The 12,838-nt window shown below is 49.0% G+C and overlaps 1 protein-coding gene across 2 annotated transcripts; it reads left to right on the forward strand.

The window, feature by feature from the left end:
* Nucleotides 1-649: 649 nt before the first annotated feature.
* On the forward strand, nt 650-12,769 carry LOC105699777 (serum response factor homolog). Of its 2 annotated transcripts, XM_012425067.2 has the most exons (4): nt 650-1,366; nt 3,244-3,495; nt 12,109-12,214; nt 12,362-12,769. In XM_012425067.2, the coding sequence occupies exons 1-4, from the start codon at nt 857-859 to the stop codon at nt 12,391-12,393; spliced, it is 900 nt and encodes a 299-aa protein (XP_012280490.1). In that variant the 5' UTR covers nt 650-856; the 3' UTR covers nt 12,394-12,769. The 2 variants fall into 2 exon arrangements, with proteins under 2 accessions (XP_012280490.1, XP_012280489.1); XM_012425066.1 differs by lacking the exons at nt 12,109-12,214; nt 12,362-12,769 and having other exon boundaries at nt 3,244-9,467.
* Nucleotides 12,770-12,838: the final 69 nt, after the last annotated feature.

A 12,838-nucleotide genomic window follows, 5' to 3' on the forward strand; every position in this document is an offset into this window, starting at 1 on the left:
TAAAACGAATATCGTCAATTTTGATCGGTCGCGTCTCTCCGACTCGTCGTCGGGTGGTTTTTGACGTCGCCGAAATCGCCGAAATTACGGACGGTCCTAATCGCGAGCCTAATCGCGATAATCTTGGGAATCGGCATCGGGGAGGGCATCGATTCCGCGGCGGCGGCGGCGTCGTGGCGCGCGCCGTCCGTGGGGCGGGTAGGGCGGGCGGGAAACGCGCCACACTGTCAGTAGGATTGGTGTTTTGCCGGGACTCGCGGCGCGACCATTCGAAAAGGAAGGACCACCTCTGTTGACCGTATTTGGCAAAGTTTCCCTAATATGGTAACGTCTACTTCTAAATATGGCATCCGGGGACGCCCTCCGGGTGCCGCGTGTGCTCCTCCGCGGCCGACTCGGGCGACGAACCCGGGCGACCCGGGGCCCCCGGAAGTCGGATTTCCGGGTGAACCTGGAGCGGGGCCCGGGCGAGGTTTTTCCGGGCGAAAAGCCGAATTCAGGGCCCCTCGGAAGGGCCCTATTCGGCGAGGGCGGACTACTTCGTCCCGGCGGACGGCGATCTCGGTGGGGGCGCGGGACGCGGCGCGGCCGCTTGGCGGCGCTACGCTCGACACGTAGGTCAAGTTACTCCAGCGGAGGCGCGCTCAGTCAACGTGCAGCGCTCGCGTCGCGAGGTTCACGGAGCCCCTCGTGGCCTGGTCTAGATGGTGGTCGATCACGTGGTCCGCGCCGAGCCAACGACAGGGGACAGGGGACCGGCTCGGGAGGAGATCGCCGCTGACCGCTCCGCATCTGCGGGTAAGAGGTCGGAATAGATGCGCCTGCCGACGGTGGCGAGGGCCGCGCCGACTCCGTGATGGACAACTCCGGGGCCGCGAGAGACGGTCGGTACGCGGCACTGGGGTACGGCATGGGCTTGCTGGCGAGCGAGACGGCCGGCTCGCCCGGGCCCGAGATATACGGCCGGGCCTCGACCTCCCAGCTGGCTGCTAGTTCGCAGATGGTCCGCGGCGGCGCCGCCATCATGGCCGCCGGTGGCGCCCCCGCCGGCTCGCCCGGTGGCCACGTGCAGCAGCAGCAGCAGCGCGGCATCAAGCGCTCCACCGGCGACGTGTGCTACGACGAACCTGCCAACCCCAGGCAGGCTATGGCCCAGGGCCAGCCGATGCCGGGCATGCCCGGCCCCGGCGAGTGCGTCGCCGATAACCTCGACGAGTCCTTCTCTGGCCTCGGCCACCCCAAGAAGTCCCCGCCGTCCAACGGCAAGAAAACCAAGGGCAGGGTCAAGATTAAGATGGAGTACATCGATAACAAACTCAGAAGGTACACCACCTTCTCCAAGAGGAAGACTGGCATCATGAAGAAGGTGCGTACCACCGCTCGACGCCGACGGGTTGAGGTTGGGCCAAGTCTGGTGGAAACTTAGAGAGATAGACGAAACTTCTACGAAGTACCTTTTTTACCCCCTGGCTTCGATTAGCCGCTTTCGCCTGGATTTGTACCGCAGTCGATAATTGACGGGAGATTTTTACAGATCGCCGTGAGGTCTTTAATAATTCTGCACAATGTGCCGTGTTCATTTAAAGAGACTTTTTAAAGTATATAGCTTGTTTTGCCGTAAGCAATTTTCTCTTGAGCTTGACAGGAAAACTGGTTTTCCGAACCCGGTCGGTAATTTGGTACATCTATGGAGTAGTTGCACGATAATAAAAACACTAAAGATCTCTTGAATTTCAGCACTAGCGTTGTCAGTTTTATTTTGTACGTTCTGTTCAATTGAAATTGGATTTTAACGTCATTGCTGTCCATTTCTTCTATTTTCTATGTTAAAGCCAAAATTGGAGATAGTCGGGTAAAGTAGAGAGTGATTTATTGGGTTTTGGAATCAGACGGCAACGGCGTTGCTACGTTCGTGGATAATGGTTTATATGTACTATCGATATATCGTCATCGATAGCGAGCAACATAGGACATTGCAATTGTGTCTTACGATGTTAATACGATTACGACTCTATGCCAAAGTTATGTTATTAGTATTAAAATAGATCTATAGCTATTTGAACGCCGTTTGGATTTTGCTCTATTCTGTGTGAAACGTTCCGACTTTGCGCTGTTTATCTTAAAGAATGCCAGTTGTACTGCACGTAATAATTTTCAACGAATGCTTGTTCTATTCGAATACATAACCCGATCTACTGTTATCCGAGGTTTCATTTAACCCAGGACCAGGGATGTTTCTTTGACTAACACGTTGAACTTTAATTCGTAAATATACTCGACTAATACAAGATTTATCGGAACGACAATGCGTAGGCGCAGAGTCTTGAGTTTCGTAAGTGTTGGCGAGAAGTACTAAATGTCCCAATGAAAGAAACATCTGTTTTAACCTATTAGAATGCTAAAGGCCTTACTCTAAAGGAAGTACATGAATCATTTTCTTTAATTCTAGAGTCTGACGGGTCCATGTCGATCGATGATTTTTGCTAACGTAGCGTAAGTTAAAACTAATTCCTTGAAGTTTATCTAACATTACTTTATCTGGCCATGCTTTTCAATAATCGCACACGCAACACTTAATTTTAGATCTCTTGGGGCTGTCGTTTGCTAAGTACGCAACCACATCGATCGAACTCAACAAACTACGTTAGGGTATTTAATTATTAATAGCATTACAGGAACTTAAATAACGTCACCGAAATTCTCACCTCTGACTTACCTACATTCCTCGACAAAATTTATAATTCCTTTACTCTACTTTAATCGAGGATAATGGAGAGAAAAAAATCATAGCCCATTGGTTCCACAATTCTTCGCAGCTCATCAACCTTCTGGCAAAATTAATGCTAACGATTGTACCGAAATCTGGAAAATAGAAGGAAATTAATGACGCGTCAATGCCAATAATTGGCATAAATTTTCTAATTATTTTTAAATTTCACCATTTCTCTTACGTTACATTTAAGTCAAGACCCACCGTCAAATTGCATCGACAGATAATCTCAGACCCTCCGAAGGATTCTAAAATTGATTTAACGCATCCTGTCTATCGGTGATGGTTTCACAAGTATCGCAGCGTCACAATACGTTTCCATAACGCAGACATCGTCCTCGTAAATCTCTTTTTTTTTTTTCCCGAAGTAAAGAGTCTTTCGTCAAGTTGCATCGTTAACAGCGCTTGCGAATATTGAAGCTTGGCCGGCCGTTGGAGGTTTGCACATGAGGAAATTCTCGGTTGACTTGCAGGCGTACGAGCTGTCGACGTTGACCGGGACCCAGGTGATGCTCCTGGTGGCCAGCGAGACGGGACACGTGTACACGTTCGCTACCCGGAAGCTCCAGCCGATGATAACCAGCGAGGCCGGGAAGGCGCTCATCCAGACCTGCCTGAACAGTCCGGACCCTCCGCCCTCGGGCTCCTCGGGTGACCAGCGAATGTCGGCCACCGGGTTCGAGGAGACCGAGTTAACGTACAACATCGGCGACGAGGAGCAGAAAGTAAGGCAACTGGTGTACGGATCGTCGCACGGTGGCTCGTTACACGGCGGTTACAGCGGTGGCAGCGGGCCACCGGGAACGCAGCACGTGGCGGCTCAGCACGCACAGCACGCTCAGCATGCGCATCTGATAGCGCACGCGCACGCTGGCTCGCCGAGCTCGCACCTGGTGCCGTGCTCGAGTCCAGGACCCATGCTGACGGGAGGACCGTACCAACAGTCCTGCCCGTCTCCCTTGCCACCGCCCCACGCGACCTACCATCCGCACATGTCGCATTCTCATCCTCAACGATAGTTCGTCGAGGAACCCTTTCGCTTGTCGCGCGCACGCGCCTTCGTAGAGATGATGCCACGAGTCGAATGCCTCCTACTCGAGTCGATCGCGTACCCGAGGGTTAGGGCGAGACCTACCCTCTACTAGCACCGAGCGTTATTCGGCTCATTCGAGTTCTCTCGTCTTTTACCGAGTCTCGACTCGAGTCCTAACTCGGGTTCATGGAGCGATTCGACTCGTCGCGTCGCTGGTTCTTCGTTGTGCCCCTTGTGCTCGTCGAGATGTCTTCCCGTACCGTCCGTCCGGCTTGCAACTCCGGACCCCGGCCACGAGGGCGGCCCCGATGGCGGGGTCACCCTCCCCGGCTGTAGATGTAGCAGTTTGAGCATGCGAATAACCGTTCTTAGTTGTTTTTTTTTTTAGCATCTGCATGGTTCGAGCGACGGGGCACTGGCGGAAACTTAGGCTACGGTCCCGGCTGCATTCGTAGACCCAGGCGAGACTGGCTGCGACTAGTTGACCCGCAGAAGTCGCGTGATCTCGATGCGAGAATCGGGACCTCTCGGAGTTCTGTACGCGCGAGGGTTGTCCCGGAGGAACGGGGAGGCGACGAGTTGAGTATTTCCTCTGGTTAACCCTTTGATCGAGAGGAGCGCCCGAAGATGGCCAAGTTTTCCTTGTACCTTAACCCTGCACCTTTGTTTTCGACACATTTCTTTTTTTTTTTTCTTTTTTCAAGACCTCGGTCAAGGGGTTAACTCGGGTCCAGCATGTATTCCAGTCGATTCGAGTCATTTTTAACGTAACTCGAGGTGTTGGCACGAAGTGCGAGGTAGGAAAGTAAGAGCGAGACCGAGTCACGGGTACTTTCTTTACCGAGTTGTCGACTCGAGTTCGTGTTATTTAAACCGTTTGAACTTTATATTCGAGTTAAGAAGTAGTCGACTCGTCGCGTCACCGACTGGGAACCCTGGGGAAGAAGCGCCGTTTCTAATGAGGATATCGCACTAGGTCGGTAGGGTACTAATGTCGCAATTCGCGGGGAGCATTGCAACGTCCCTCGGAGGGTAGGACAGGAAAGGGTGTCCCTTCCTCGGTGTTTTCGGATTAGCTCGCAGGATCCCGCGATGGGAGAATTATTAGTGGTAGTTTTTATTAACTCGCGGTTACTTGCATCGCGCACAAGTCCCTTCTCCGGCGAGGTGCAATGGTACTTAGGCTAGATTCCAAGACTCGTGCAATCGACGGGCGTTTCTCTCGGCGAAGGGCGCGAGCGGTTAATGAGAAATGAAGAGAAACGGGTAAATCCGTAACCAGGAAGTGGGCAAGGGAGAGACAGAAGTTCGCGGGGCAAAAATAGACGCATCAGTCGGCACAGGATCTGTGCAGTCTTGTGCCGGCTCGGTTTTCATTGAGTTTTCGCGTCACTGCAATTTGACACGCCAGGGGATATAATAGTAACGACGTTTACTCGACATTAATTCTGGTACAGGATTTTCAACTGCGAGCGGAAAGTCGTTACGCTATGCCACGAGAATTTGATGTCGGTACGGAATCTTTGCAGTCTCACGTCGGCTCGATTTTCAGTGAATTCTCGCACCGCAAATGTCGTTACGCGATGCACCTAGAGAAACTACAGTGAAAAGGTGCGCAAAAGGAATAGGGATCGATGTAATCGTGCGAGAAATAAAATACCGGTCGATCCTTCGGTACGGGGGGGATTAAGTGCATCGTATATGGACTTTCCGCGGAGCATGGCGCGGCGATGGCGATGGAAGAAAAGAATTGCCCCCCTTATTTCTTTCTTTCTTTCTTTCTTTCTTTTTTTTTCTTTCTCCCCGTAGAATTCTTATGTCAGTTAAGCAAGTGTCAACGGCACTCGTTCCCTATTCCGCGGGGTTCGCGGATGGCAGAAATCGATGTCCGTGGAAAGCGTTGCGCAAACTCGTTTCACTTAAAACCTAACCGGTATCGGAGATGGCTACCGTGGAAACTAAACTCTAAGTCGGCGTAAAGTGCAATCGGTCCCGGAGAGATTTGACCGTAACGAGGCGCTTTGCGAGTTAAACGACTAATGGGTGGAGGCCCACCGGTGAACCGACATTTTGTACGAATCAGGGCGAACGTCGCGTTCCTCCGTCGCGGAGACTCGGTTTTCCATCTACTATGCTCGTCTCGTGTTAACCCGACCCCTGTATTCTCTTTTAGTTCTGTCCCACGCGACTCGGCATTCGTGGCCATCCTAGGCTACCTCGTATCCTGATAGATGGCCGACGACAGTGCGCGTTTCTTCCTCGTTAGTAGACTCTCTCTCGGTTCTCACCTACCGTTATGGCGGACGTCGGCCGCGGTTTTTGTCCCCGACTTCGGCGGAGCGAGCTCGCAAATTTTCAACCTAGTCCTTCCTGGTTCTAGCTCTCGAGCCCGTCTTCTTCCGGCGAGAAAGAGCCGACGTAACGAGTTATCGTAACCAGACTCGAGAGTTAGAGACTCCTGGTACCGATGGGTGCGTCTTGGTACCCGCGGTAGCTCGAACGCTTTCCAAATTTAAGGAGAGAAAAAAAGAAAGTCACGGACCCCCTAAATTATACGAAATTGTTAAATGTGTTTTGTGCCAACCCCCGGCAAGGGTCTTGAAAAAAAAATAAGCCTGCAGGGCTAAATTTATTCATTTTAATCGTCACTATCTCCGACTTTACGGTGATAAGAATTCGACGCGCGGGTCGCAGTTCTCCAAGGGGGCCAACATCTAAATCCGTATTTCTCGGTGAAGCTTATAGGTCTCTCTCTTTCTCTCGCGCGCGCGCGAATGTAGAAATAGCGTCCGAATTGGTGCGCGCGAGTTCTCGCTCCTCGGAGGAGGTTCCGACGTCGCGGCGAAGTACTCGCGAGCGTATCGAGGTACTCTGCGATATTTCGAGGTATTTTTAAGCGACGGGGGGTATTTCGAGGCGTTACGAGAACACCCAGGATATTGTTCTCGGATCCGAGTCAGGCTGTGCTTATTCCGTCGACGTGTATCGTTCTCTCTGTGAGAGCTAGTTCTGGTCCGTCCTGGTCCGAGGGCCACCCAAGGTGCAAATCGGTAGTCGATCGTTGAAGGATCCGCGTCATTCGATACGCGTTAAATGTCTTTCGGAAGGTCCTCTCGAAGGTCTGGCGTGGGAGTAATCGGCATTCTCTTCTCTGTCGTGTACTGCTCGGTAATCTCGTAAGTGAAAATCGAGTCTTCGAGATCGGGTTCTGTCGAGCATCACATAGTCCAGGGTCGGCGAGGTTCCGTCCCCTCGCGAAATTGGTCTCTAAGAGACTGTCAAAGTAGATTCTTCATCGATACGATTCCTTATCACAGGTACTAAGTTTTCAACTTTAGGGTTTGTTTGAGGCCACGTAGAATTTTTTTAACGGAACGTCTGTATTTTTTTGGAAATCAAGTGTCCTGTCCTTTGGTCTTGGACGAGCCGAAGGTATCAAAAATGATCCGGGTACCGCGTGGGGAAAAAATAAGTGGAAAAATGACGAATTGTAATTATCGTTAAATTAACGCACATAATGAGGGAACGAGTCGTGACGGTTTTGGATATGTTGGATGCTTGCAGTCTCTCTTTCTTGGCTACGGTGAGATTCGTTCTTTTCACGTGCTCGCGGTGCCTCCGATCGTCGTCGTAGCTCTGTAGTTTTAAATGCCAGTCCAAAGACCTCTCATCGTAGACAAGTGTGGCATTAGTTGGGGAGAAGAGTGTTTCCCCCGCGTTAGGCGAAGGAAAATGCGCGTAAACCACTTCGTTTAGGTTTAGGCTAAATAACTCATGTGATGACCTGTACAGCCCGTCTTCTCGTTTTTCATAATTAATTTATATTGTATTTATTAACAGAAATAATTGTACCCATTGTCAGGGCGCGCCCGAAGGGGGTGTTCTGTTTTCTCTCTGTTTTATATGTATATTTCTTCTTTTTTTTTTATCCGATATAAATTAGCATCGTATTAAATGCGTTAGGGTCGTCTTAAAGTAAGAGACATGTCGGACCGGTCGTTCGGGGTTTGCGCTGGTGAATTCGACGTAGCTTTTGTAAAAATGTATTCGGTAGAAAGAAGGGAGGAGAGAGAAAAGGAAAAACGTGCCAGGGGATTGCGCGAAGACGGTATTTTTATTCGATGGCAAACATGGCCGTCGAATTTTTTGTCTGCTTTTCGGATGATCCCCTGGATTATATCGATTCATGGGCCCTTTTTTTTTATTTTTTTGCCGGTTGCCGAAATCCATCGCGAATCAAATTTCTTCGTTTCCGCGCAGTCCCGGTCCTCCGGAGTCGCCAGAGTTCGATTCTAATCAAGCTTATCGTAGATTTGCGGGTCTTTCCGATAACCCAGTCGGCTGGTGCGACGTGTTTAATTAATATACAAAGAGAAGATATTAAGGTAGCGAGGCATTAGAATCGTCCCAAGAGGAGCAAACAACTCGGTCGGACGATTTTCAGAGAACAAGATTAACGTGTAATCATCGAGTGGTCGATCGTACAATGCGATTACCTGCGAGACGCTTGTCGGTTCTCCTTATTGAACCGTCAATAAAAAAGAGAGAACCCAAGGAAAAGAGACAAGAAAATACAGAAAATAGCCGGCGAAACCCTTACAGGTGTTTAAACAGCAGCGTTTCATTAGCATCCGCCCTTTTGGATGGTTTTAGAAGAGGAGGACGATCTTTCTTAAGCGATCCAAGATGGCGGCCAAGGGTCGCGAAGAAGCGCGTCCCTCGTTTCGTCGAAACGATCGCTTTTTTTACGAAGAGTCGCGTCCTCGGACACTTCCGGAACACATCGATGTCCCCGGGAGGCTAACGATACGCCGCGATAACGATCGATTCGCTTAGATCGACGGGCGATATAATTATCCGTCCCCGTGCGAGCCCAGACCGGTACGTCCGCCATGGCGCGCGCGGCCATTGAGGCGACGCGCGTCGCGTGCCGTTTTCATCGTACCGCGTTTCGCTTAAGTGGCTTGAAAAGTAATGTCATTTAGTAGTTTAAGTAGACGATATAACTTGACGCCCCCCAATCGATGTTGCGTACACACTCTGCTCCCCTCCCCGTTCGCCCAAGAAGTCCGATTCCGACGGAAAGGAGTTCGGCGGCGAGTCGGCCTTCCTGGGCGCCGCCATCTTTCTTTTCCGGGGCTCTCCGAAATGACGCGGTGACGCTTCTTTTTTTCCGCTGCTTTTTCGCGTCGGCATTCCCACTCCTGTATCCCCCAGCCCCCTCACCTCTTCCTCCGTTACCTCGTGCATGCCAACATCTGTTCTTTGTCTATGTGTATGGCCTCGTAAGATAAATGTATATTTGCGCGTGCGCGCGTGTGTGTGTGCGTTTGGATATTTAAACACATAGGCGTACTTGAGACGGCATGAAAAAGGTATATTCTGCTCGTGAGTGATAAACTATTTAGAAACGCAAGAGGAAAGGAAAAAAATATATATATGTGGGTGTGTGCGTGCGCGTGTGGATGTATAGACGCTACTTCTCTCCCTATCGTCACGCAGAGTACAAATGATAGCATTAATAATGGTCGTTAACGGTAATTGTAATGATGCGCGATCCTCTTCCGGTATGTATTACACGTGTACATATGAACTGTAAAATACTGTGATAGTATTTATTATGCGTTTATACATTTTTATTAATAATACAGCTATGATGAACGATCTAGTCGATGGCCAATGTTAATTGCATTAGGGCTGGTTGTACTCTTTTTCGAGGCTGGCTCTTGTTTAGAGCTACCCTTGTGACGTCGGTATTGCAGGTAGGTACCTTGCCGGCTACTGTGCTTGCTGCGTGTGGCTTTTTCTTTTTTTTTCTTTGCGGTGAGGGCGTTTGCGCATGCGTGCTTTTCAGGACGTGACATTTCCTTCGAGTGTGGAGTTGGTTAGGCGAGCTGCACCCTCGTCGGATATACCTGCATGGAGGAAAATAGAAAGGCGTAGGTGGGAAATCCAGGAGTTTATTAATCGCTCCGTCGAGACGCCCTCTCAGGGGGGAAAGGAAATAAAATTTGAAAAAATCGGCGAGTCGATTATTCGCCGGTAAAATTGACTTTCTCGAAGGAAGGACTCTCGGGAAGACGCCCCCAAAGCGAGGTGCGACTCGCTCTTCGCCTCTACTATTGAAAACCTGAGGAAGGTAGGTGTTGCAGAAACTCCAGCCGAACGGGGAGAATCCGCCTCGATTTTAACGAATAAGAAGTACCGAGTGTCAGGAGGGATATTTTTGTAGGAATTAATGTGTACCGCAGGAGGGACGTTTGATGCTTCCATCTTTAAAAAAGAAACGGCACATCGGGAGCAAGATTTAAATTTCGCTCCCATCCCTCGAGCTTTTAAATATATCCCGCACACCAGGATATCCAAGTAATTTTTCTCCATATCATTTTTGCGCTTAAGAGTCGATCGCGACGGTTGAATTAAATTCTGTATCGCGCTTAACGGTCGACGCCGATTAATCGACGACGATGTATGCCGTTAGTGGCTCGAAGTCGTCCGATCGGGGAGCAGAATTTCATTTATTCGAGCCTCGCTCGAATCCGACATTTCCTGGATGCGCCTTCCAGGTTCCGGGGAATCGAGAGGACGAAGAACCGCGAGCGCAATCGAGAAGCGAATCGCGGTTTCCGTTCTGGGCTTACTTGCTAGGGGAAGAGGGGGGGATCGCTCGAAGGGGAATTTACGACTTAACAAGGCAATGCCCGGACGAGTAAGCGTAATGCAACGCTCGGCACCCAGGTGTACACGCGTATGGAAGGTGGGAGCAATATACCATATACGGTCACCTTTGTCAAAGCCCGGTCGTCGCCATATACAGGCAATGTTCGCGATGGCAGACACTTATATAGAGTTCGACTTAAGAGTCAGGAATGTCGGTTTTTATTGCGCCTTCCACCCCGCCGCCGAGCGCGAGCGAGCGAGCGGAAGCGACGTACGGACCGGCCACTATTTCAACTATTTATACTTACGCCGCTTGTTTCTGCCCTTTTTAATCCCTCCCCGGACCCCCCGAGCGGTCGCCTTCTCTTTTCTCTATTCCCGAGAGTACGCACCGCGGTCCGCCTTCATTTTTGTCCCACTTGCACGCTCTTGACGGCCATTTCTGCCCCGATTACTTTTCCCACTTTATTTTTTTTTTTCGCCCCCTTTATTCGCACTTTATTAAATAGAATCTAACGAAGTGGAGGTATGGTTCTTCGAAGGAACAGCGAAAGAATGAGTTAGGGTAGAATTATTTAGGGGGTCGCAAATCCAGCTGGAAAATCGAGGGATGAAGAGGAAAGCGTCGCTCTTACGGGTAGGGAGAGGGAGCTGGAGAAAAAATGATTCTAAGGGTACGAAGCTAGTTTCTGGGTTTAGGGACGGGATTTTTTTTTTTTTTTAATTCTGATATACCATCGTTAGCGTATTAAACGAAACGATCCGGGCAAATCGTTAGCAACGCTACCGTGAGAAAAGTCTTTAAGTTCTAGTAAATTTGGTTTTATCGTTTTCGCGGATAGCGAGGAATTTCTTCTTATGGGCCTCAAAATTCCTTGGAGTGCGGAGTCGATCGCTAATTGACCAACTATCGTGGGGAATTATTCGCGGAGATTAGGCATTAAGGCTGACTCTAGCTTCTAGCGGTTTATTGTCCATATAAGGAACGAAAGAGTACGTCGCCTTCTGTGAAGGGGAAAAAACTCCCGCGGATTATAATTAGGGAACGACTGGTCGGGCAATGTCGTTAGAGCGTTGACTAATTAACTAACTGTCGATGAATTTCGTTGAAATTCAGCCATTGAAGTTGATTTCGGTTCCTGGCGATCGATTGTCCTTATAAGGAGCGAGAAAGTACGTACCCCTCTTCACGTGCGCATACGCATGAACTCGTTTTACTGGGTTGAACGATCGGCTCTACTGTTTTCATTTACAGCGCTCTTTAACAAGGACTCCATCGGTTGGTCGGGTAAAACGTGAGGTCGGATATTTTCTATTGGGAATCTCGAGATATGAATTACGGAGATTTCACCTAACGCTTCCATATTTTCACACTTCAGCGGAACCACTTTTTCATTCCAGGTTTCGGTCTCTAAATAATAAAAGCATACCGAAAGTATGTCCGCATGTCTCTCCAATATTTTTATCTGATCTTTGTCCATATTTCTGGCTAATCATTTCACTTGATACGGAAAGGGGGGCCGCCTTTTTGTGTTTTCGGAGTCTGCGCCTTGCAACGACTCGACTCTTCGCTTGTAGATTAGAATTAGAGTGCCGAATGTAATTATGCTTGTATCATTAATCGAGATAATGTCGATTGTTTCAGGAAGACGGGTCTTCACCTAGATCGGATATCTGTGGAAATGATAGCGAGGGAGATACGAGTGGCCGAGATTCTCCGATCGCGAGTGAACCGCTGAAAAATCACACAGGTAAATATTCATGACCCTTGCGCACTCAGGTGTACTTCATTTTAACAATGTTTTAGGTGTAACCGGGTAATCGAACTGTTCACGTATCTGTAGTTTAGGGGATTAGTTTCAATTAATATATTGGAACGTTGTGTGTTTGTTTTCCAGGCAGGCGGCAAAACCAAACTCTGGTTTCGTAATGAAAATCATTATCTATACTGGAACGCGAAGAACTACTACTTATTAAATTGTTGTTATTTAAGAAAGGAATAAACTTCAACTTGTTAAGTAACTAGGGAAATGCAGCGAGTTCGAAACAACGTGGTACTGCTAACTATGGGAAAAAGAGTTGGCGAAGAACAACATTTTCATGAACTGTACATTTTATAATAAATTCCCAAATCGCATGGTTCATTTTGCTCACTTCTAGGTACCTCGACTCGCAAACTCTTAACTTATCGTTACTTAACCTGTTTGGCCTCCGATAATCTAACGACACTATATTTTATACCTATGCATATTAAATAATACGTTACATATATGTGATTTTAAATAAAGTGGCAGGATGTCTAATAATTCTGAGGTATATTTTATGCTTGTTACGTACGCTCGTATTAAAAGTGGTGTGTTTACAAAAATGTACAG

Source organism: Orussus abietinus, unplaced genomic scaffold (assembly GCF_000612105.2).
Source record: "Orussus abietinus isolate OABI.00-Male unplaced genomic scaffold, Oabi_2.0 scaffold10, whole genome shotgun sequence".
Lineage (NCBI taxonomy): Eukaryota > Metazoa > Arthropoda > Insecta > Hymenoptera > Orussidae > Orussus > Orussus abietinus.